Source organism: Fundulus heteroclitus, chromosome 22 (assembly GCF_011125445.2).
Source record: "Fundulus heteroclitus isolate FHET01 chromosome 22, MU-UCD_Fhet_4.1, whole genome shotgun sequence".
Classification (NCBI taxonomy): domain Eukaryota; kingdom Metazoa; phylum Chordata; class Actinopteri; order Cyprinodontiformes; family Fundulidae; genus Fundulus; species Fundulus heteroclitus.
The window spans coordinates 32,752,682-32,780,070 of record NC_046382.1 but is presented as its reverse complement, the minus strand read 5'-3'; the positions used below and the strand labels follow the sequence as shown (position 1 = coordinate 32,780,070).

At 39.7% G+C, this 27,389-nt stretch overlaps 1 protein-coding gene across 2 annotated transcripts in view; it reads right to left on the bottom strand.

Annotated features, from left to right (window-relative positions):
* The window catches only part of srbd1 (S1 RNA binding domain 1), a 74,295-nt gene that overhangs the window by 23,211 nt on the left and 23,695 nt on the right, over window positions 1-27,389 (bottom strand). For both annotated transcript variants that reach the window (XM_012865012.3, XM_012865013.3), the window contains exons 15-16: window positions 10,824-10,915; window positions 7,077-7,159 (exon numbers count right to left, since the gene is read on the bottom strand). In XM_012865012.3, coding sequence (XP_012720466.2) covers window positions 7,077-7,159; window positions 10,824-10,915 — 175 coding nt within the window. The remainder of the gene's footprint in view (window positions 1-7,076; window positions 7,160-10,823; window positions 10,916-27,389) is intronic.

The window sequence follows — 27,389 nt, the reverse complement described above, 5'->3', positions numbered from 1 at the left end:
GAGCATCTGACTTGTAAAGTTGAGAATAAAAGGTCTCAAATGCATAATTTATCTTCTCTCCTGGGCATCAGTCCCTGTTTGATCAGTTGAACTTCTGACCTGGGCAATCATCGGCGCAGCTCTTCTGCTCTTCAGGTAATTTGTTAGCAACTGTCCTGCTTTCTCACCACATTTGTATAGAGTACCCCTAGCTTTGTGTAACATTCTCTCAGCTGCAGTTGTTGAGATCGGGTTGAATTCTGTATTTGCCTCAATTTTCTTTTTATAAAGTTCATCAGTAGGGGACACCATTTACTGATTATCCAAATCAGAAATGAACTGTAGTAGCTCTTGTTAGCATGTGCTAGTTGTTCTTAAATACGCAGAATATGAGATTATCTCACCTCTGAGGACAACTTTTAGTGTTTCCCAGAGCAACCTAGGATTTGTCTCCCCTGCCTGATTTGCCTGCGTGTTATAAAGTTGTTGTCCGATAAGAGCACAGGGTCAAGCCTCCAGTAATGAAAGAGCGACAAATAATAGATCTAATGTTAAAGGGTAATGATCCAAAATTACTCTTGCCTGATACTCTGATGAGGTCACTTAAGGAAGTAATGTTTTAAACATTAATAAGTAAAAGTAAAACTTTCAATAAGGAAATGCATTCTGTGAGTAGGAGTGTAGATAGGAGTGTAGATTGTCTGCTGTATGCAGATGACGCCACACATATGTAAAACCATTTTGGGACATGAATTGTCAAAGAGCCTGTGCCATTTTAGGAGGTGTAGAATCCCTAGGGTTGGATTTGTCAAGGGCCGGTTCAAGAACAGTATTTATATCGCCACCTAATATCAAATAATGAGAGTACAGTTTTGGTATTGAAGAGGTCAGTTTTATCACAAAATCTTCTTCATCATAATTAGGTGCATAAGCACTAATACAACCGGCTGTTGACAGAGAGTGCCCACAACAATGACATCTCTAGCGTTATTGTCAAAGACAGTTTCATATATATCAAATTCAACATTTTCTTAATCATTAGAGCTGCTCCCTTTGTCTTATTATTAAATTGCGAATTACAAATGGAGCTAACCCAAGGTCTAATCGATCGCTGGTGATCATCAGTAGGCAAATCCGTTTCTTGCAGGAAAATCATATCCGCATTCAAAGCTTTAATATGAGCAAGACCTCTTGCTCTCTTTGCGGCCCCATTAACAACCCCTACTTTCCAAGAAGCCATTGGAATTGTCCATCCCATGTTATTTATCCCACTACTACAGGCCATATACTAGTTAGACAATATTACCGTGTAAGTAAAACTCATGCAAAAAAGAGCAAAACTGATACTATAAAGTGCACTCAGTCCCCATAAACCACCCCCCACCTCCAAAATGGGGTGAACAGGGTCTTCACACTTGCGGCTTCCCGGAAGGCCAGGCTAACACAACCAGCCAACAAAATCTACCTTCTTCCTTAAAGGTAGGGTTGGCGATTTTTAAGAGCAAGGTAAGACCATCTTACCTTGCTCTTCAGGGGGATCACGTGAAAAAAAAATCTACCAAATCCACTCTAGTCTTATTTCTTTCTACCAAGTCCTTCCTTTTCTCATGAACGTGATTCATATCTCAGAGGCCGCCCATTTTTCATGAACGTTCCCTTTTTGTGACTCTCAGCCATGTTCAAAGTGTACGGTGAGGGCATCGGAGCTACGATGAATGACTAACCTAGCCGCTAAGCTAACAGAATACATAAAAATTAGAGGTGTACATGTGTAGCCAGGAAGCGGAAACAGCCAGGAAGCAGAGACTAAGAAGCAAAGAGCGTTATGTGAGCACGTCAAAATGTTTTGAATGTGGGACAACCAATAGATAAGGCGATTCCCCCGCAACTTGAGGAACAGAGGGGGTTGAGTATATAATGCCTATGGGCGAGAGCAGGAATAAAACTGACAAATCCATGCCCTTCGAACTGAACAGCAAAGAACGGTTAGTTTTTACAGGCCTACAGCTCCCCTAATTTATATGTTAATTTTACAGAGGAGACTCAAGTAACAGATTAACCAAAAGCAGAATAGCCAAAAACATACTTGTCATAGCAAAACACAGAAATGTATGTACTCAGAACAATCATACCAGACAAGCCTTAAACTATTTACATATTCAGTATGCTCCTCTGTTGTTCCACGTTACATCCAGGGTGGTTTAAATAGTCACCAATAAAGAAGAAGAAGAAGAAAAAGGACGGTAGGAATCCCAGTACGATTAGTTTATGTCCATAGATTAAAGTAAATCTCATAGTCCGTAGCGTTCAGTCAGCACACCGCGTAGAGATATCCTCAAGCAACCGCACCATCTGGAAAGTGGTCCTCAAAGAAACCCTCCGCAGTATTCACACTTTTAAACCTGTAGATCTGTTGCTGGTGTGTAAGGCACAAAACTGCAGGACAGCAAAGTGAATACTTGACCAGGTTGAAAGCTGAATGTTTCTTGGCCAGGTCACAGCTGAGGTCTGGGAAAATAAAAATCCTGCGTAAAACAGCTGCTTGCTGCACTTTCTTTCTAGCAATAGCTAGGACTTGCTCCTTCTGGTGAAAGCACAATAAACGGACAATAACTGGTCTCGGTTTCTCATTTTCAGCTGGTTTGGCCCATAAAGCTCTGTGCGCCCTGTCCAGCTCCGCAAATGTTTCGTCCTGCAGCAGATCCACAAAAAACTGTGACATAAAAGCCGTAAGCATCTGGTCTTCCTGCCCTTCTAATAGACCAACGATACATAGATTATTTCTATCAGATCTGTTTTCGAGGTCTTCGGTATTAGCCAGCAACTTCTTTTTCTCTTTCTCTAAGTCGCCCACCTTTTTCTTGAGATAGTCGAGCCTGTCGCTGTGGCAGCCTTCTATCTCAGTAGTACAAGGCTCATATGCATTAAGTTTTGTATGGACCTCCTCCAGCGACGAGTTGATAGGGGCAAGTAAAACATTAATTTCAACCAGAATGGTCGCTCGGTTTTTCTGCAATTCGGCTCTCAGCGCGGACATTGGCACTAGCAGGTCTTCCTCGGATGCTACATCATTAGCATTGGTTAGCTTACTTGAGTCCTGGGGAACTTTCCTTTTCGGGACGACGTTTTCTGTTTCCTGGACATAATTAACGTCTTCCTTCTTTCAGCGTTTCTTGCGTCTCATATGACTGCTAAATCCTCTCTTATTTGTAGTCGTGTTCTTAAGTAATCAGCCAAATTGTGTTCTGGGTGCTCTTCACATGTCTACCCTAGTGCGATGGCATACCAGAAGATCCGGTTATCTACTTCAATTTTTACACTTTATTAAAATTTAAAAGCTGTTTCAAACTTGTTCATTTTGTTGTTTTCACAAATTCATATCACACACTACTGTGTCAAAATAATTTATCTAATTGTATTTACCTAAGTCAAACCTTATCAAATGTAATCTAAATTGATACCAACTACTCAAAGTGCTTTACTCTACAGCCATACTTACACCCACAAACACCAATACACTAATCGGTAGGAAACTCAGGGGTTAAGTGCCTTGCCCAGGAGCAAGACGACGTATGGCAGGCAGAAGCTGAAATCGAATCCGCAACCTCAATTATACATCTCTTTGTGAAACCTTCACAATATTTGTGAAAACAAAAATTTAGATTTCTTAGGTTTCTTTTGCAAATATCTCGTCCCATTCTTCTGAACCCAATATGGTGTGCCATTGTGCTTTACTGGCTTTATTTTTAAGGTCCTAAAACTGGAACAATGTTCTCTGGATCACTGGATAAAAGAACTTTTATAATAGCGAATGGGATGCTCTATCATTGTGCACATTTTATGTTTGCCATAAAAAAATAATTGAACAGGCAAAACCAATTCTCTAAATTTGATCTCGAAACAGTGATGTCTGACAGATGAAGATCAATCACTGGGAGAGAAGTTTGAAAATGCAGGCAAAAAGCAAGAATGGGGAAATATCTTAAAGCTATACGGAGAAGACTGACAGTTTCTTTAATATCCGGCTGGTGGGTAATGTTTTCTTACACAGCAGTGTGTGTCTGTCTGTGGGTTTTTCAGTAGCAATTAGTTCCAACACTGCAGGGATTGCCCAACTTTTAACCAAGCACAGCAACCACAGGGAGCAAGTGATAGAGACTGGTTTTAAGGGCTACTCTAATCAATTAAAGCCAAACAAACACTTTAAAATATGCTAATTTAACTGTAGTAAACATGCACCAGTCTTTAAATGCATTGTTCTGTAAAAATGAGAATTTAGAAAAAGAGTATCACTTGCTGCAGATTTAACCATGCCATCTAAGATCTTTTATATCCAGTGAGACCTTTTAACCAGGGGTGCTGCAGTGAAAATAATGTTCCCACACCAATACTTACACCCAATCTGAATTTAATGGGCTTCACTTTTTTAGCCCATAGCTCATTTCCGCCTTTCTCTCAGAGCTGTCACTCACTCGCTCAGCGGCATTAGAGAGAAAGAGAGCGCATGCTGTGCCAGCTGTCTAGAGTTACATCTGCCCTTATGCTTTCTGGGTCTAGTAGAAATAAACTTTAAGAAACCTCAAAATGCCAAGGATTGCACAAAAGAAAACGTAGGCATGAGCTCACTTTTTTCACAAACATACCAAAAAGAAAAAAAAGAAGAAAAAAAAACAGACTTATGGATTACACATGCATTCAAGTGCATACATCTTACCTGCTAACTCTGAGAAGAAACAGGGAGGAAAACTGTCCAAACGTGTGTTTGTGTGAGTTAAACTGATGTCCCATCTCATATCTGTCAGCAACCAGAGTTTATTTACTCTGTTATATTATCATTTGTTGACCCAGTCACATGATCTGAGAGCGAAAAGTGCAGAACTGTGGGCACCCAAGAGAGCCCGGCAGAATGTGATGAGAGACAAGGGCCTGTGACCTAACACGCTGGCTGACACACACATACACACACACACAAGCAGCTGCACAACCTGACCTGCTCCTTTCACTCTTCAATGTCTGTTTTAGCCTATTTCCCTCAATCCTGTTCCTTTGACTTTTGTCACCATCTGCTGTCCCTCATTTCTATTTCCTCTCTTGTATTAAAAAGTGTTTTTTGACTGCCGCTCCTTCTAGCTCCTACAAACAACAAAAATAGAGCTGCTCCATTCAGTGTTTTATCCTGATTGATACTGATTTCTGTTTTTTCTTGAGGTCTGACCTGTTGATTCCAATCTAGACCAATTCTCATATTTTATTTTAAGGACTGAAACAAATAAATTATAGATTATCCACATAATACATTAAAGCACACACCACCCTATCCTTTATGTCATTTTCACTAAACTCAAAAGGACACATCAAAAATACAAGCTGTTAACTGACGTGTTTATAGGCCACAAACGATGAGAAAGCATTTTTGTATGTATGTATTTAATGAAGAGGTTTAGTTTTTTTTTTGTATTTGATTTGCCAATCAGAGTAATGCCCAATGCCTAATTGAAAATTGTCCAACTGAAAGGAAAAGACACATTTTAACAATGAACATCTAAACAATGAACATCGCACAAAGTGTCCACTATTAGAGTCTGACAAATTAATTTTCTTCTATAGTAAATCCATCAGAAAATTCATCAAATTCATTACCAGTCCCACTTCCATCAGGTAAACGATTCAGCTTCTTTCCCAAAACTGTGAAGGCTATCACCCGTTGCTGAAATTCAAATAAACCACCAGCCCAGTTCATAGTTCCTTACGTGTTTACAAACATCCTGCTGGTTCCACAGGTTCTTGATCAATTGAGAATTATTTACACCGTCTCTCATATGCTAATGTTAATTTGCACACTTTTAGATTTTTTAGAATTAGAATTACTTATTTTGACTTGAACATTTAAATCTTATCAGATGCTAAAGACTGTCTGCACACCTTTTAGCTTCTCAGGAGGCGTTGTCAGTGCATTCAACTTGAACTCACTGATTAGTGTCTGTGTGTTATATGTGAATCCTTAACCCGTGTCCCAGCAAAATGTCATTATGGTCACATAATGACAATAAAGGCTCTTGATTCTAGTAGTCCTAATAAAAACAAGATATAAACTACGTAAATATATAACTATATAGTCATGTAACTATATATGTATGTTTAACAGTTTCATAACTGATCATTCGCTCGTTCACTGTGTAACCAAAAAGTCAAACAGTGTTTTCATGTTTGAAACAGCTTTGCTCTCACTGAGCCTTGCAGCAAATAAACGCCTCTCTCGCATCACAGCTCAATGATTAAATTGGCTTCACATCCTCACAAACAGGAATTCTACACATTTAACATTTTAGCTGCTGAAGGAGCAAATCTTTTAAGCCCTATACCTTCCTTTTACATCACTTAGCTCAATATAAAACTGATTTTATGAAATTAAACTTTTTATAAAAGGTGTAATCTGTTTTATCATTCGTCTGCTTTTATCATGTAGAGCTTTTTTGTGGTACTCTCTCATTCTCCAGTGGAGGACAACACTGGATTCATAGTTTTTGGGACCGGTAGACGCAGTGACAGTGTGACGCAACAAACTCAAAGCACAAAATCAGCCTAAAAGTGTTGTTTTAAAGTTACAAACCCTAAAATCACACACAGTAACATGAAAAACGCAAACGTTTCGTTTAACTTTGTCCCTGATTGCTGCCTTTTTCATTGAAATGTTTACAGGTTTTTTTTTTATTTGTCTTGTGTTCTTCTACACCCTTCTCACATTTCTCCCGTGATAGCAGTTCCTATTGCTTTCTTGGATTTCTATCCCTTTCTTGGAATTCTATCCCTTTCTTGGATCTCTATTGCTTTCTTGGATTTTACAAGAACAAAAAAAGATCTGATCTGAGCATAAAGTTTGAGAGAAAGAATTGAAATCCCTGCAGAACCTTCATATTGAACTGACTTTATAAAAATAAAAATAAAAGTGTGGCATTTACTGTAGATGTCTTCTAACAACTAAATACTAATTGGTATGAAATCAACAACAACAAAAAATCTAGGTCTCACTACAGTTATTTTTTCCCCCTTACAAATAGATTGTTAACATATAAAATTAAATAAAATAAAGTGCTTACCTGATATGTTCCAATACCAATGTGTTTTGGATCAATCTTCACAAGCTCAGCCAGTGGATCCTGGACACGTCTTCCAATAGACACTAAATAAAACATGTGCGCGCACAAATACACATTGTGAAATCTTTTTTTCTCATGAGAACCTCGCATTTGTGTTGTTTTATTTTTACAAACTTGCAACATGACTTCATTACTGAATATGCAAATCCACATGATTTATAATTACTGAATATGCTAATTATCTGCATAATAGAGAGCTTCCCCGAAGGCAGGCCCAACCTAATTGTGATTCCGCCGCCCCCAATAATAATAATTAAAGCTGTCGATTAGGATGAGCCTCTGCAATAGTCATTTAGCATCCTGATGGACGGCGAAGCCATGAACCGTTAAACCACTAATTTATACAATGTGGAGCTTGTTGGCTCATAATGAAATGTAGCACATAAACACTCACAGTCTGCATCCACCAAAGTAGCTTTTAAAGCATCATCTTGCAACGGAAAATAAAAAGCGCCTTTTTTATGATCATGCTCTCATGGACGAGAAAAAAGGGGAGAAAAAAGGCAAAGATTAGAATAGGCAAGATTACTAGCAGGCATAAAGAGAAAGAAAGTTTGGCTTTTAATTTAAAAAAAAAAAACTTTTTGATTTCTTTAATGAGAAAATAGTTTGAATCTGTCACGCGATTTAAAACTAAGCTGTTTTAATCTGTAAGCAAAAAAAAAAAAGAAAATAAGAAGCAATAGACCCAAATTTGGAATTCAAAGGCCATGTATCTAAATCTAAATAACATTATTCAGTCTTTGTTCCCTGTTTTGTAGTGCTTAGCTGCATTTTAAATGCAGACATTAAAGTACATGTTTGAATTTCCGAGGGTCGCCTGAGCGTAATTCAGCATGAGATGTGTCCGATTCATATCTCAGAGGCGGAAAAGATAAAGAGAAAGTGGAGGATGAGATGCAGTGGAGGGAGTATATCTGGAATCAATGGCCCTTCTCTCTCTTCAGGCTGCGACAGGAGGCTGCTGCCTGAGATAATATTTAGACAGGGATGAAGTTTCAACCCTAACCTTGCTCAGTGCACCAGCAGAACTCTCCAAATACACTTTCCATCTATCCTGTTTCCCCGACTCGCCGCCCATTTCTCTCTGCGAGGAGCTGATTTGGAAACGGAGAGCGGTGAAACTCCCCAACATTTATTAAAAGTTTATGAGCCAAAGTACAGCACAGATGACAAGCCTCATCAGAAACATGGAGGCCTGGAAAGAGAGAGCCATGAGCGTTGTTTGACGCTGGCTGGTGCACTGCCTTTTTTTTGTAAAACTATACATCAAACTGAAATTATCTGAACTTTTCAGGGTACGCAGTTTCATCCATCGAAGCAACAAGTAACAGCAACCTTTGGAGAGGACAAAAAAAAGGGGGGGCAAGAGCGTAAGACGAAGGTGAGGCCACCACTAGGTGTCTCTGATCTCTTTAACAGGAGGGAATTTACAAACTGCTTTGAAACAGCATTGAAACGTGAAATGGATCAACACTTCCTCTGTGAAGTATGTATCTGTTGACTTTTGTAGATCATATAAACGGGGGTGTAAGTGCAGCTGACCACAGAAACGTAGTAAGGGATAATCTGGCTCGATTTGTGCCTGTTGAAGAGGAAGTCTGTTGAAAACATTTGTTCCACAAAACTCAGAGTTGGTTCCATTTTGAGATGACACACTGTTCATTTTATTCATCTTTCATATGCTGTAAAACCACCCTGTGCAACAACTTAACTGAGCCATGACATCCTGTTTAATGAGTGAAGACAGTGTGGGGACGGTGGAGGGGGAATTTCAGTAGGCTACAATACAAATTACCCTTTACTAGGTACTCCAAATATTAACTATTTTAGTATTTATACAGAAGATGTTGCCTCTTATGCCCCAATGCACTCCAGAAACAGATTTAAATGAGGGCCTAACCAAATTGATCGTGACTAAACATTTTTTAATGCCATGTCTTTTAACTTGTTACTGTAATTAATTGAATTTGAGCCGCTTTTCTAGACTGTATTAATGATACATCAGGAGCCCACGAGCTTTCAGTCTCTGCAGAGAGGAGTCAGGCTCCAGAGAAGTACAGATAAACAAGACCAAAATAAAAATAGTAAAGGTTATTTTGTGCATTGTGTGTTCCAGTGTGTTTAAAGAAGAAACTTTGCATGGCTGTCTTTAAATAGAATGGAGAAGAGACAAACAGGTTTTTTTCCCGACTGTCAGGACTTGAATGTTTTTTCTTTCTAAAGCCTGGTATGTTCAGAGACGGCAAAGACTATTAACGTTGCTGTGGAGTAACTATGTAATCAAATACAAAACAAATAAACATACATAAATTTAAAGGACAGAAAATTACATTAAATGCTAATTAATAAATATCCTGTTTGATAGATTAACCAGCTCATTTATAAACTCATTACCTGCCAATCATTGTTTTTTTATTAGTTGACCTACTCTCCAGGTGTTAAAGAGTGCAAATATGTCTGTAAGTAGTAAAATAATACATAGTGCTTTTAAATCTATCACAACGTTTGTTTTAGGTTTTGTGGAAAAGCACTGATGTAATGTAAATCAAAGTTATTAGTATTATTCTGTGCTAAATTCTTGCTGGTTGCTTCACACGTAGTTAAAGAACCATCATCATTAAAAGTGTCTTTACTCTAAGAAATTGGTATTTGATCAATTTTGATTACAAACTTGCCAAAACAGTGGTTTTTAACCACATGTTAATGAAGAATGTAGAATAATCTATATTTTTCATAACAAAGTATACAAACTCTTTTCTTTGCCTTCTTTCCAATGAAAAAATATTTTGGTTTGGTTTGGTTTGAGTAAAAATAAAAAAAAATAAACTGTAATAACTGTTCTGAGTCAGTACCTGGACTAGAATACTGTCTCACGGCGTTACTGGTCTGTTTGGCAACTTTTGTTTTTGTTGGTGGGGGTTGCATATATTTATTCTGCATAAAACATCTGCAAAAGCAATAAATAGCCTTTCGAAGAAAAAAAGTGACAATAACTTTCACAATATTTGAATTTTTAAATACTTTCAATAACAACTTCAAGTTTCCTGTTTGGATGAGAAACTAAATGAGACAAGGAAAAAGTTATTATGCCAATAATCTAGGGTCTATTAAAATAATGCAGTAAAGGATTTATGTTTTTTTGTTGAACATTATAAATAATTTTAATTATCCCAGTCATAAATCGGGGTGGGACACCAGGTTATTTAGCCCCTCTAAGGTGCTCGGGTCTGTGGGGCCCCCATTTCTTTTTTTCATCAAAGAGAAATATAGCATCATTGTGTGCCGATCCTTCTGAAACATGGCGCTGTGAGTGAGTCCTTTTGGCTGCTCCCTTAGTCAAGGGTCGCCACAGGAAGTCAGTACAAGTTGCACACAGACTTGGCAGAGTTTTCATGCCGGATGCAACCAGGATTCAAACCCGAGTTATCAAGTATGTGGATTTAGCCCACTACCCCACAAAGGGAAATGTGGTGCTAACCTAGCAAATATATTTCTTCAGTTTCAGTTTTTTTTATTATAGGAAAAAAATAATTCAGCCACTATTTTGAAAATGAATGTATAAATGGATTTGTAAATACGACACTGTTTTAAAAAACTAGCAATTGTGTAAAATCTGACCTTGACCAGAACTAGCAGCCTGCTGTTGGGAAATTGGAGCCACCCAGCCTTCCCTGTGTGACTTACCTGCACTCCTGAGATTTGGGTCCATGTCTGGCATCTCTTTGACCGCCTCAGGACTCACACTGTAGATGGACGCTCCTGCTTCATTGGTTATACTGTTTAAAGGATTGAAAAGGGAAAAAAAAAATCAAATGGGAAAATATTCGAGCCAGATGGTGGATGAGAAATATATGGTTACAGAAAACAACAGGCAGGTTAGCCAGTAAAGGTGCCAGGAATGATTAGGAGGTGACGAGAGTTCACACAAAAGAAATGCATGCAGGTATTTTAGTTTTACAGGTACAATGCTGGCACTTGTTGAAACAAATTGCTACTGCCTTGCACTTTGCACTTGACAGCTTATCAAACTGGTTCCACGTCTGACTTAAGCTGCCTCTTTTTGCTAATGCCTGACATTATGCCCCAAATAGCAACGTGACAAGTAGTCTCAAAGTTAAAAACAAAATTACAGTCTTTCAGATGCTTTTAATCAATGTGACACTTGGCAGCAAGCAGAAAAAACAACATGAACCGAAAGTATATACATTTATAGCATATGTAACTATGTATGGTGTACTTAATAAGGTCAGAACAGGTAATTTGGTGATTCAGGTGGCTGATGGAGATAATGTGCCCACACCATGGGTCACTCTCTTGGTGAGTCTAAATCATTCCCATTACAAACTTAGGTGGTTAGAGAATAAAACTCTCTTCCTGCTAACATGACTGATGTTTTATTAAAAAGGTTTGTAATAATTACTGGTTCATGTTTTGTTACATGAGCCACAGCTCTGCAGCAATTTATGTGGCAGTACTGCCATCTAGAGCTCACTACCGTGTACTGCTGTTGGTGAATATTGCCAATCTTTTACAAGCCTTCACAAACAAATGTAACCATGTCAGAGTGATGGCTCTGTTGTTGTCCGGACTAAGAGAGGATTCAAAGATGTTTACACCATTTCGGTTTTTTAAACCCATTTGTAAACCGAGAGCATAACTTCTATTAAAAGCATTGTTGAAATAAAGTAAAAGATTTACAGCATTAAACATGTTTGAAAACACATGAACAAAATTTAAAAGTTTCAAAGATGAATTTACATATATAATTCCATTGTTATAATAAAAATCTAATCATTTAATGTACAAATACAATTTTACATGTATTATAGATCATGCTGATTAAATATGTTGATATCAGATTCAGTAATGAAACCCCTTAGGGATCAAATGTTGGGATGAAGCTGGAAGTTACATTTTTAGTGCTTTTACTCTGGATGTTTAATCTGTTGCTCACTTAAATAAAATATACATGCAAATTTCATAAGAATGGCCTTCAACAGCAACAGTAAAGCTAACTAGATCACTGGGAGCGGCTTTAATTTATTTTACTGAGAACAGCTTTTGTCAGTGAACGTAGGGGATTTTCTGAGCATTTTACTACAATTTACAACCAAATAAATCTAGACAACTGACAGCAGCATATAAAGTTTAGGTAAAAGAATATGGATCAGGAAATATCGACACAAGCAGATATTTAAACTCAGATATCAGAGAATGTCTGGTATAGGCTAACAATATCTGTTTTATTCAGTTACATTCATTATTGTTGATCCAGGATTTTAAATATGATGCATTTTATTAAATAAATATATGTAACATACCTCCTTCTACTCATAAATTATTCCATAAAACGGGATTTTATATAACACAAAAGTTAATATTTTAGCATCATTTATGTACGTAACAAATGCAGACGTTTAAGTGTGTGAGCCTACCATTTGCACACCATAATAAATTATACTCGTTTCTCTGTAAACACATTCACTATGAAAAAGGGTGTTTGTCTTTCATCCCCAATCAGGCAGGGCAGTGGCACAACAAAGCCACTGATACGGCGCCGATGATGGCAACACACAGCAGAACCCGTCAGTGGTTGGTCTGCCGGATGAGAGGAGAAACAGGGAAGCTTCCTCAGGGCTAACCAACATGACAGGGTCAATAACACTTCCCTCATGTCCGAGAGTCGAGCCTTGTGCAGCACACACACACACACACACACACACACACACACACACACACACACACACACACACACACACACACACACACACACACACACACACACACACGACCAGAGGCCTAGACTGTGCCACAGCAACCTTGCCCATTACGACCACGTAATTAATGAGTAGTGGCAGAGGCCTTCTGATGAGACTCATATTTAAATGAACTTTTTCTCCTCTGCCTCCGATCCTCGCTCTTCTCTGTTAATCTCATCATGCCTCCCCATTATTCACCCCTGTTCTTTTGGTCAGCTTCCAGTCCATCGTGCTGACAGCTGACATATCGCCATGATGACGCTGCTAACGAGCACTGGCACATGACCTTCAGGGAGGTCAAAGGCATGCTGGTCATTAACGCGTCACGCTCTGCTTCACGTATTTGCTGCGCACAGACACGTGCAGGAACGGAAAAAGACTTCGATTCATTTCACTTGTCTAGAATTGTCCTCTCTTTTAAAGTTAAAGAATACAAATGCAGGTGTTGGTACGAATAAATACACACAGGGTTTTACACAGGTTGCGTACAATAATAGGAATAAGAAGAAACGTTAAAGCCAGTATTGGATAAAAATGACGAACAAAATGACGCCAAAACATATTAGTGAATAATTAAAGAAAAAAGCGGCATATCCAATGAGCCACATGGCATCTATCTTAATCAAGGCTGCTGCCGGGGCATCTCAGTAACAGCAGTGTCATAGATACAGCTCTCAGCCCTCTGTGCCACAGCGTCCATGACCGTCGCCCCGGCGAGGGCATCGCCCTGGCAGACAGCAGAAGGTCGACAGTGGTTGGATGGCCGACATGTGGACGGATACAAAGTCACAGCTTGCCTCTCGGTGCAAGGCGATGACTTCTGGCCATTTGGGGTTATCATTTATTCGCGCTTATGTTTGCTCTCTTAATTGCACGGACACACGCAAACCAGTCTCCGCCTTCAGCGCCGTCCCTTCCCAGGGCAAAGTCACACACCGGTTGCCCTTTCTCCTAACCCTTACCAGATGAATTTGAGACACACCCTTGAGCTTGACACTCAAACACAGACACATAATGACTGCCCCCTTTGCTGGCCCTAAAGAAAGGCAGCAGTGAAGGAGATTGAGACACGTTTTGATATCTCAATAAAGCCTTCAGGCAAACGCGACTGGAGTCTAAATTCCAAACAGCTTCAGCTAATCAGCATGAAAATAATAGGGTCAATAATATCACAAACAAACCTAGAAATGTAGAAGAACATTAGGAGCATTATAAGTCGATATAAAATCTTTCTTCTTTTACAACGACCCATCAGCCAAAACTTAAACGCTGTGAGGACTGTGAGTTCAGAGCTTTATACACACATTATTTCGCAATAAAATCTGCAAGAAAGGCACAATATTCAGTTTTAAAAAGGCTTTAATGTTAGGAAATACCGCATCTATGAAGGGCTAAGTCAAAAACAGAGTTCAGGTGAGGGCCCTTCAACTGCAGTTCTCTGGAGCCACTGTTCTGCGTCTTCCAGATGAAGTCCTGGTCCAACACAGCTCAATGAAATAACTAGCTTTTTATTATGATCGATCCATGTTTCATGTTTTTCCTAAGGCCAAGGCAGGCACACCTCCTTTGGACACTTTTTGTTGTAGACACGGACCAGCATGATCTATACTCAGTGGTATCGCAATACTAAACAAGGCATCCACTTTCTTTGTCTGGATCCATTATCTGGCTTTGCAGATAATCAACAGTCATCAATTAATTTTACTGCACATGTTTCTGGATCATCTTTCTCTCACTTGTGCAATACCACTAAATGTAGAAATGTAGGCTTCTAGAGTAAACTGACTCCTTGTTAAATCCAAAATTGGATTAAATGCATTCTTACAAAAATAAAATCCCTGAGTAATCATGCTGCATGTTTCCAACAGAGCACGTCGCTCTCAGGCTGCAGGTATAATGGTGGTTCCTAGACTTTCTTCAAGTAAAATGGGAGGCAAAACGTTCAGCTTTCAGGCTCCTCTCCTGTTCAGGAGCTGAGTTTAAACCTCAGCCCCTCACATCTACATCCTTAAATGTGGTAAATATGACTAAAATTGGATTTGGAGCACTTTGTATATGAATCGTGTTAGACTTAATTCAATCAGAAAAACTATCTTACATAGAGAACCAAAATATTATTGGGAAAACACTGTTTCAAACAACTTCTTCAGCTAAAGCAAAAACATGAAAGAACATCACCAACGGCGGAAAATAAATATTTGTTGATGTTTGGGGAACTTCAGGTTGTTAAGGAAGACAGCAAACATTTTTAGTCATCTTTTTAAAATGCTTTGCACTGCCATAAACCCACCCTAACCTAAAAATCTGTTCACAATTAAGAGCGATAAAGAAGATAGTCTAAACTGTACAAAATGCTTTTGTTAAAACTCCCATCCACAACTTTCTCTAGATTCTTGCGTGGCGTAATTTCATTGGTTTGGGACAAATGCAACAAATTAAAAATACATTAAAAAAAACATTAAAAAAACTAAATGTAAAACAAAACAAAACTCACTCACGTTCCAACTGTTTCTATCCCGGCTGCTCAAACAGCTCGAATCCATTGTTCAGTCAGCTGCAAAGCTTGACCCCAGGGAGCAAAATTGAGGGATGCGCCATATCTCTCTCTCCCTCATTCACACACATACACAAACACGCATGTCGTGTCTAAAGACGATGACATTTTTCACAGAGAAAAGCGTCCAAATGGCAGGTGTCAGGGGCCGTCAGTCTCCATTGAGGAGCTAGAAGGCAGGCGTGCTCGCGCGCACACACATAAACTCCAGCTGCCAGGGTGAGACATGTCTGAAAAGAGCAAAGCCTCACAGACACTCACGTCAATCTGTTAGCAGGAAAACCCTGTGCTTCGGCCGCACACAGGAACATAATAATGCCCCCCCCCCCCTTCCCAAATACGACAAATATACACACAATGTGTTTCATGTAGACTCATCACACGTTGTCACATGCAAGACCACTGCGGTGAACACTGTAACCCTGAGGGAAGCTAAAGGGTGAAAAATAAGAAGAAGAGACAAGGGCTGGCCACCAGTTCAGTTGGGTAACGAAAGAAGGGGGGGCGGGGGGGGCTGTGGGTGATAAGGAGAAGACTGGCAGATATTCCCCGTCCACCACTTGCAAATGCCAACAATGGTGCCAGACAGCCCACCCCTTTAATCATGACAAGCTCAGAAGTAAAGAAATATCAAAAAATACATTGGGCTGAAACATATCTTGTACTCACAACTAGTATAATAACTTTGTTTTACATGCTTGTGGGTCCAACAGTCCTAGGATACCTCCCAGAGGTTCTAGGGTATGACAGAACATCAGAGGAGAAAGAAAATGTAAGAAGTTAACTTATTTGTCATTGCACACTGGAACCGTTGTCCTTGCAGTTTTAGTACACATGTTCAATTCAGCGGTCAAAGTCAATAAGTAAAAGACACATGGTGTAGCTATCTAAACATAAAAGATGTATCCGATAAATGTTCACCCATAGGACATCAAGGCTGCCAGCGCCAGGGGTAACCAACATACAAGTACGGCTCAGAATATTTTAATATTGTGAAAAGGTTGTCTATTTTTTTGTCACTCATTTTTGAAAGTGAAACTCATATATAGAATAGTACAGGTTCATTACATATAGAGCTAGACATGTTAGACATTTATTTCTTGTAACATTAACGATTACACTTTACAAATAATGAAAAATTTTGAATATTGGGAAATAGTAGCACAGTCGGGGACGGTTGTGAGGAAGGAAAAAGTACAGAAGCAAAAGAGATGATGACAGCCTTCAGAGGATTGTCAAACTAAATCCATTCAGAAGTAGTGGAATGAGGCACATCAGGAGCCACTAGGCTCAGAGGAATCCTACACATGGCTACAAAGGATGCATATCTCATGTCAAGCCACTCCTGAACCAGAGACCACGTCAGAAGAGTCTTAACTGGGCTAAGGCACTGTTGCTCAGTGGTCCAAAGTCCTCTTTTCAGATTAAAGATATATTTGAATTTTATTTGGAAATCAAGGTCCCAGAGTCTAGAGGACAGGCCTAGAATCCCCATTTCTTGAAGTCTAGTGTGACGTTTCCACAGCCAGTGAAAATATGGGGTGCCAGTTCATCTACGGGTTTTTTTCCACTGTGTTTTCTTGAGTCTATTGTCAATGCAGCCACCTACAGGGAAATTTTAGAGCACATCACGCTCCCTTGTGCTGTTAAGCAGTATGGATATGCTGATTTCATTTTCCACAATGCCAAAGGTACCAAAAGCTGGTTCAATGACAACAGTGCTCCTGTGCTTGACTGGTCTACAAACTGGCCAGACCTGAACCCAATAGAGAATCTCTGGTGATTGTCAAGAAAAATATGAGAGACGTCAGAACCAACAAGACAGACGACCTGCAGGCAGCTATCAAAGCAATCTGGGTTTCCATCACACCTCATCAGAACCACAGGCTGATGGCCTCTATGCCACACTACACTGATGCAGCAATTCCTGCAAGAGGCCCAACCAAGTATGGCGTGTATAGATATCAACGTAGTTTTCAGAAGCCCAAGATTTCTGTTTACATTTTTTCTCTCCCCCGGTGACATTGAAATTCAAGATTTCAGTGTTTGTAAGCAATAATCATCAAAATTCCAAGAAATAAAGACTTAAACATGTTCACCCTCTGTGTAATGAATCCTTTATACATATTTCACTTTCTGAAATGAGAGAAATCTATTTAAAAAAAAAAAGTCACACTATAAAATGTTTAAAGAGCGACACAGACGAGGGGAGGAACAGACGGATAGACGGACAGACACTTGTGCACAGAGATTCCCATGTCTATTCAAAAGTCAAACTCAAAACCTTTTTAGTATCCCTCCCCCATGGGTTCATTTTCCCTTTGAAATAAAGATGCACCCTATAGCAAGGCTGGGGCCTTTCGCTGCCTCTAAATCCATGTTCCTTCATCTGACCAACCTTCAAACCTTTCCAGGGGTACTGAGAGCCTGAATCCCACTCAATCATCTCTGGTCCTGCCACTGTATGTTCATCATTCTCTCAGCTTGGCCCCTGGGAGCATGCCCAGACACAGGACATGACAGGGGATACACATACCCAAACCTACATAAAGTCATGAATCCAGTCTCCTCACCACTATCCTCCAGGTCCACAAGCTAGCCAGTAATAATGATCTCATCCCAACAGAAGTAGGCCAGAGGGCAAGACAGTCAAGGACTTATTGTCAGCATGCCTGTATGTTAGCAAAGGAAAGAACAGTCATTTAAATGTGTCTCTGACTGCAGTCACTAAGATAGTTCTCTGATGCCTCACATACATGAACTAATCAAAATAAAAACAAAGAAGACAAAGAAAGGACAATATTAGCATCGGAGTATATTATCAGACAGATATGTAGTCTCTTCCTCTTCTAGCTTGATACTTCATGACTTTCTTGCTGGATCCGTCTTCTTTAAATGCCAGCAAAGATTATCAATCAGATTTAAACCTGTTGACTGAAAAGGCCACTCCCGAATATTCTTATGTTGACTTGAAGCTAGGATCTGCGATTTTTCCAGAGGTCTCCCCAAATCTCTTTTTGAATAAAAAAGTCTTGTTTTAAAGTTTTATGTGCCCGTCCACTCTTCAGGGGGATCGCATGAAAGAAATCTCCCAAATCCACTTTAGTCTTTCTACTGAGGCCTTCCTCTTCTCATAAACATGAACGCGGTTGTTTCTTGTGACTCTTAGCCATGTTCAAAGTGTTCAGTGAGAGCAGTTGAGATGCAATGAACGGCTAACCTAGCCACTGAGCTAACCGAATACATAAAGGTGTTTGGGACTGTCGTCTTCCAGGAAAGGTCAGTGATCACCGAGGTTCAATTTGTTGACATGTTCCTCTTCAAAATGGCCAAATATTTCTGCAAATCCAAGATGCCAGGTGCAACACCAAAATTGCCAGTTCCTGCCGCAGAAAAACAATAGATCCATCTTCCTGCTTGACTGTAGAAATTGTATTCGTCTGATCATAAGCCTGACCTTTGACATGCCGGAAATACTGCCAGCCCATAGGTCCAAACAGTCCCTTACCCCCAGTCCATAAAACTGTCTACCAAAACTTAATAGACGTATCAAAATTCCTCTTTGCATGTTCTAGCTGACTTTTGATGTTCCTTGTGGTCAAGAATGGAGTCCGACCATGAATCCTTGTTTATGCAGGACATGCTTTATGGTTGTAACTGAAGCAGTACCAGCCTTCATCGTGTCATCATGTTGGTCTTGCAGTTGCAAAATGTTTTTTTTCTTAACTATCCTGACTAGATTGTTAGGAGCTCTAGATGAAATTTTAGGCTTTCTTCAATGGTTAGGCAGGTAGGCAGGTTTGCAGGTGTTATGTTCATGTATATATTTACATATACAAACTGCTTCCTAAGGGATGAGTTAAAGGCAGAGAAAAATTTCCCCCGTGGGACTACAAAGAGGGTATTGGTGCTTCTAGGTCTATAATGGCTCAAGATATGGGGAGATTAGTTTCTTTGATAAAGGAAATTAAGAAGCAGATCATCTCTTTCTTCAAAAAACGGAAACAAGAGAATTGTGACTGGCAGGGTGATATGTTACGTGAGGTAATGGGTCGGTCATCTACTTGCCATCAGGAATAAAAGCATGGATGTAATTTCTCTTTGCCCTTAGCTGTAGTAAGAGCACATGTATTATATCCTCCACAATGCCAGAGAACCAAACTAACCTTGCTCCACATCTTCTTGCCCTCGTTTTATTTCTAAAACCACTCAACAAGAATGCTGCCCAGAATACACAAATGTGTAATTTACACACACACACACACACACACACACACACACACACACACACACACACACACACACACACACACACACACTATATCCTGTGTGAGCATACAGCAGCACAATAAAACAGCATCACAAGCCTTGGCTATAAGCAACATGAATCACAACAAAAGTGTTCAGAACTCCGCATTTGATGATATTTTGCTTATCTGTAGAATTCAGTCTAATGCAACAGACTAACTGGTATAAACTATTCAATTTCTTTACTTTAACAGCAATGATAAGAAAACCCGTTTGATTACATAGACATTTGTCCCTTATCTTGCAAATGTGTTGTTAAAAAGTTTATTTCCTTCAATAATTCAAGTCTAACAGGGACTCTCAATATATAAAATGAACAAAATCTCCTATATTATAAAGTTTCTCGTTCAGGGTAACTACAGTCTTAAGAGGATTGTGAAGGAAAGGTCATTCAAGAGTTTGAGGGAGATTTCCAAGGTGTGGACTGCAGCCGACCTAAATGACCTTTCTAACGATAGTCTGACTGATTGTTTGATTTATTTTTTGTGGCACTTGTGGCCTTTATTTGAAAGTGGGCTGACAGGATATGGGGTTGAGAGAGAAAGGGGGGAAGACAAGGGTCTACGGGCTCGGACCTGGACCCGGGATGGCCGCGTCGAGAACTGAGGCATGTGTATATAGGTTGATCATTCTACCAATGGACACATTATATTCTGATTTATTTCAATGCACTTGTTTGTCCGACTATATGAACAACAGACCACATAGTTCAAGATCCAGTTATAAATCTATAAAAGTGTTTTAAGGCCGAATGTTTACCCAACCCATCAAGATTGTTTCCTGTCGTATGGTAGAAATAAAACTAAATTTAAAAAAAACTGGCTGATCTCTCGCAGCTGCCTCAATTTACAATACCTTCTCTGAATATGGTTATATTCTGGTGATATTCAAGATGCAACAGTTTTAGCCCAAAATAGGGAGTCGCAATTTCTAAGTTAATGTTTCCAAGATCACACAAGAACAACAAAGAAGACGAAACAAAAAAAAAACACAATGCTATTCACGACAAACGGTGACAAGAGAGGAGAACATCAGTGAGAGAAACCCACTTCACTGTAAACCATGAGCCAATTTCCACACCGACATCTCCCTGACCAGTTGTTACGAGCTTTTACAAAACCCGCTCTCTGTCAAAGTTAAAGCACAGTGACTGCAAAGGTCAGACTGTAGAGCAAGCAAAACAGAAAGACAAACACAAAGGAAGTAAACAAGTCGTCTTTAAAGGGCACATGTTTAACCAAAATACATTCCAGAACAGTAGTTCCCAGTCCTGGTCTTCAGGACCCACCTTCCCACGTTTTAGCGGTTCCCCACTGCCATACACCTTTACCTAGAGTTCCTGTTTGTCACATAAAAGATACACAGCAGGAGACTTTAATTTGTTTAAGGCACAGCTGTATGGCAAAAAGGGACATCACAGGAATGAAAAACTTAATGATGTCTCAGGCGGTATACAGGGCACCAACATGCTGGTGGACACTGTACAACATCTAACGCGGGGTAGGCAGTCACAGTGAGTAAAGGCAAATACAGTAAATATTACACAGAGAAATGTGTTCTCTGTCCCAGAGCGCAGCAACATTATATCATTTTGTTCTTTCATCCCTGGTTCTGGAGCTTTGGCAGCTTCTTTTTGACACATATTCTGTGCAGAACCTTTTTCTGGTGTGGTGTCCAAGATATGTGAAGGTGGGGTGCTGCTGTGGGAGAGACCCTGAGATGACTTCCTGGGAGTTCTGCACTTTAGTTCTTGTGAAATGCCCTAGCCAGCAAGAACTTTGTTCTTATCCTTAAACCCATGAGCAAAACGACTAATTTCTCTGTTCTTGCGGAGCATGTGGTGGTCTTTACGCCTCACTAAGCGGCACAGACTACATGAAAGAAGACGGATATTTCTAGTACATCTAAACAATTGTTGTGCTGTTGGGGATTATTTGATTGTACATGTCTACTCAAAGTATTATTTTATATGTCCTTCTTTATTTATATTATATCAAGAAAACACACGTCTTTCAAAAAAATTAAAGAAATACTAAGAAGACACCAGATCTCAAATGGAGGAGAAATTCATGCTTATATATACTGGGTAAAGTATCAATGAACAGAGGACTGTATTCAGAGACACCTTACAACTAAAGCTCATGTAAAGCACACAGGACATTGGCCCTTGAAGAATGGAGTTGTACACCACTGCAGTCAATCATTCAGAGTACTGAGTCCTCTCTGTTACTCTCTTCTCTTTAGCTCACTCCACAGGTTTTCTACAGGATCCCGGTCAGGGGGGTGAGATGGCAAATGGAGAAGAAAGATTTGTCTGATGAACAATTTCTGTGTTGATTTAATCATTTGTTTTGGAACATTATCCTGCTGAAAGACCCAATGATGATGATTTTTTTAGTTTATTATAAAATATTTTCCCGGTATTTCAAACCCTTGATGTAATGCAATACAACAAAGTTTCCTTTGTGGACAAAACCTGTCACACACATCAGAGATCCTCCACCATACCTAACAATGGCCTTGAGGGTCCTTCCAATATATTCATACACCAGACTCATCTGACATGTTTGTTGCTGAAAAGATTAGCCCAGGCAGCATCTGACCAAATCACGCAGTTTCAGTTCAAATCTCAGCAGCTTTGGGATGTTATGTTCGAGGTAGAAGGACAGAAAAAGCCTTCTCCTGGTGTGTCATCTAAAGGAAGCAAACACTGGCCTGTACAGAGCGTCTAATGGTTGTTATAGAGACTTGGTTGGGAGATTGTTTTTACCTCCATTCCCTTTTCATATTGCATGCTGACGATATATCGGGTTGAGAGCTCCTACTTGTTGTATTAAATCAAGATTAAAAACACATTTGCTTAGGATTGCCTTCGACTGCTCTAGTTAAACTGTTTTACTGAAACACCATTAGTTCAACTTTGTAGTCCAACTGTTTTTAATATTTGCTTTTAGTTTCTATTCTCCCATGTTCTTTTTTGTTTCTACATTTTATTCCTACTTGCTTTCATTTTGTTTTATCTTCCTATATTTTAATCATGTAAAGCACTTTGCATTGTCTCTTTACTGAAATGTGCTATGCAAATAAATTTGCCTTGCCTTGCTTTTTCACAGCTACTGTGTAAGAGGTTTTAGCAAGTTTAGGCAGGTAGCAGTAAGTGCTACTCCTCTAAACCTCAACATACATTATCACTACATATCTGGAAAATTTGAATGACAAGTTAATTTAAATTCTGTTTTATTATGTATCCCCATAAATATTGTTTCAAGACACTTTACAGAAGAATAAAGTTAATTCAATGCAATGCGGTACCGCGCGCGAGCTATTTTTAGAAACACAACGTCACGATGACGTCACATCACGTGGTACGCAGTAGGGCAACCTTGCATAGTCCGCCGCTGTTTCGCTGTAAAAGAGACGTGCGTTACCCTTGGTTTTACTCGGTAAACGACTGCTTTTTCCAAATCTAAGACCATGGTTTTTAAACATTGTTGCTATGGAACGTGCAACAGCGACTCGAGTTACGCTGATCGGCCGCATATGAAGGATGTTTTCTTCAAGACTGCCAAGGAGAAATGTGTGCGCTGGGACCGGGGCGGTCGGCCTACACAACAGTTCAACCCGGAAAAAGTTACCAAATTCAAGTACATATGTAGCAAGCATTTTGTCGGAGGAAAGGGCACAACCGAAGAACATCCTGACCCAATTCCAGCGACATCAAGTCAAGGTAAGAGTATTTTGGTGGCCGACATGTTAATAAAGTAGCGCCTGCTACCATGACAGCATATAGGCTATCATGGTAGCAGGCGCTAACATGATAGCCTGCTACCAGGATAGCTTACTCAAAAACATTTCAAATGAGACAAACATTAAACATATACCCATTCCTGGACGGTGATTGCAAACAACAACAAAAAAAACGGCCGACGCTGCCATGATCACCGCGCAGGGAAAAAAAAACAAAGCTTACCGTTCATCAACTCGGCCAGTTTTCCAGTCTTTTTAAACCCTCGAACCTCAAGCCATCGTTTGAGCTGAAGGTTGGTGTGTTCTTCGACAGTGCGACCAGTAATCCGTGCGCCTGGGACATCGTCTTGGGAAAGTTTAACGGCTGTAAAGTCGGTCATATCGCTGTTTCTGTTGCGCTTGTAATAGCTGGGTTATCCGTGCTTTCTCTCCTGTATGCCCTACCTAAGCGGCAAAAGGGGCGTTGCTCTTGAGACGGTGACGTCACGTGCGCGGTACCGCATTGTGCAGACAGTTTCCAAGTCAATTACATACATTCCAAATTGATCCCAGTTATAAAGCAGTCAGATTCAGTTTAATGTTTAAACTGATTAAACAGTTTTCTATCTAAGGAAGCCCAGCATCAAGTCACTGACCAGCGTGTTTCGCCCATTAGCGAGCATGCCTGTAGTGACAGCAGGAAGGAAAACTCCCCTTTAATAGGAAGAAACCTCTAGAAGAGCCAGGTTCAGTGTTAACAACCATCTGCCACGTCCTCTTGTCTCTCATCTTTTGAAGAGTAGTTTGAAGACTAGTGACAACGTTGTTTGGAAACTGTGAGAATAGTCATAATATTACGGGAATAAAGTTGTATTTTTATAAGAACTGTTACGCGACCATCAACACCTCCCCCTGGGGGTCAATACCATCACTTTGGGAACCGCAGATCTAGATCAGAAAATATTTAAACCTCAGGGAAGGCATAGATACCTTGTTAGAAAGTTCCTACACTTCTGAGAATATTGTAAAGAAGCAATGTATAAACTATAGATATGGATGATCGTCTGCTACGGGCCACAAATCTTACTAAAAACTGTAGATTAAAAAAGGCAACTTGGGTAAGATGGACAAAAGACACCTAGTTGTTAGGAGTCATGTTTGTGTCTACACGCAAAACATGTAGACACAAAAATACGTGGCATCTATGCAGTAATCGCTTCTATACATGCATTGCTAACATCAGCACACTTAAACATACAAAATTACAAGGAAGGATGTCCTACAGGCTACCATCGCTGGCTGTCACTTAAGCTGTGCACTGAGGCGAAAGAACAGAAAGAGAGAGACAGGCGTTGGAGGACGGCGATGGATGGGGGAGGAGGAACAATGACGACTCGCAGGGAGACAGGAAGCAGACGGCATGAATGAGGTTGAGGGCTTTAATGAACTACCGCAGTCAAGGCTGACAGAGAAGGAGGAATGAGTAGCAGGAAGAGGCTTTATTAACTACATGAGCCCATATGTTTGCATTGGTACACAGATACGAGTAGCAGGAATGAAGTAACGACGGCTGCGTAAAGCTTCCCAAAGCACAGCATTAGCACAATCAATAAGGAACTAAAACCATTAGTCTGACATTGTTATTTCAAGCAGCTGATCTCACCAGTCATGGTCATACTGTATATCACATAAATATTACATATAAACCATTATTAGGTCAATATCTATTTCAAGCAGATACTTCCCACATGTTTCTGCTGCTTAAAGCTTTATGTAAAGATAGCAGCTGTTAGAAACTTAGCAGAGCCGTGTAAGGCGGTTTTTCTTCCCCTTTCTGAGCTTTCTGAATGTAGAAACATGACTAGGAAAAAAACAAAAAACTGGAAACTGTTTTTTGTTTTTTACTTTAGCATAACATCATGTTAAACGTCACTGAATTGTGCACCAGAATCCTGATCAATTAATTATACTGTAGAGATTTTCCAGCATACAACGAAAACTCTTGCTGTTTTTGGAGTTATATCCCTTTTCTTACAAAAGTATTCAAATCCTTTAAACATTTTTCACATTTCGGCAAACTTAATGAATTTCATTTTGTTTTTATGTACGGTAATAGACTAAAACCAAATGTGGTGATGTGGAGTGTTAGTTGTCTAAAAGGCCTAGTGTTTGGTAAATAAAAAGTTAAATTTTAGTCTCATTTTGTAAGTTTACGGTTGTGCTACTCTTTCCATTTAAAAAATGCTCTGTGAGAGTTTCAGCATTTAAATTTTGTTTTATAACCTAAACCTGCTTCAAATCTTCTCATCATTTTCTCCCTGAGTCTTCATGATATCGTTTGTTCACTAATGTTCTCTAACAAACCTCTGAAGCCTTCAATTTATGCTTATTTATACTTAAAATACACACTGTTTGACTTTTTATTGACTAGATGACCGCTGGAGGAATGTAATTAATAAGACGTTTCCACAAGAGTACATCGGAAGAATCAATGGATCATTTATTGGAAGAGTAAAACCCTATTTTCGTTGTCATTGGCAACACTCAGATGTAGATATCGGTTGTAGATATATATATATCTACATATGTAAACATGTATATATATATATATATATATATATATATATGTATATATATATATATACACATATACATACACACACAAACATTACTTGTTTGTTTACGAGTTTATTTTATTCAGACGATTTTTACTGTTTTTAGTGTATTTAATTGTTGAAGCAGCTTTGTTTAGTGTACAATGTCCAAGACTTATTTCCCCGTGGGAACAATAAAGTATCTATCTATCTATCTATCTATCTATCTATCTATCTATCTATCTATCCATCCATCCATCCCCCATCCATCCATCCATCCATCCATCCATCCATCCATCTTAAATAGGCCGTTCATCAGCTAAACAAAAGTTTAACACCACAGCCTTTAAAAGCCAAAATCTATGCAAAATTTGGATTCCATGTCATTTACTGTCAAGTAATCACACTGTGCAGATCTCTGGATGGCAAAGGCAAAAAAGTTCACCATCTTTGACCGTGGTAGGATTGCTGAGCTACATAAACAAGGCCACTCTCATCATGCCATTGCTACTGAGGTTGAACGCTGTAAGACAGTCATTTGGCATTTGTTAAAAGATCCACAAGGTTATGGAACAAAAGAAATCTAGTGGTAGACCCAAATAAATCCCACCGGCACTGAGCCAGAGGATCCGAATGGCTGCCCCTCAAGACAAAGGATGATCCTCGTCCCAAATTAAGGCCATTACTGGTCCTGACTGCAGCCCAATAACCAATCAGACGGCACCTGCGAAGGAAAGGCTTCAAAAACAAGAAATGACTTCAAAGGCCACGTCTCCTTTAATGCCACAAAACTGTCCATTTGGACTTTGCGACGTACAACCAAACATGGGACATTCAAAGGTGGAAGAAAGTTTTATTTTATGATGAGGAAAAAATGTAACCTTGATGGTTCTGATGGTTGTGCAGGGGTGTCAAACAGCAGCTGGCTATGTGGAGATGCTGCAGCGGGCATTGCTCATGATCGAGGGCCGTCGTCTGTGTGGTACTGACTGGGTTTTTCAGCAGGACCAAGGTACAATTCACAGCGCCCGTCTGACCAAGACTTTTTTCCAGGAGAAAAGCATCGCTCTTTTGGACTATTGTGCGTGATCAGCTGATCTTAATCCAATAGAGAACATTTGGAGATGGATGGCAAGGGAGGTTGGATATCAGTTCCAGACAGTGGATGCCCTTCGTGAACCACTTGGAGCAACATGGCCACTAGCCTTTTGGAAACACTTGCATCAAGCATGTCAAAGCAAAGTGATCAACAATCATGGTGGAGCTACCCATTAATGGGTCCGTTTTTGGCATTTTAATTCCTGTTTTA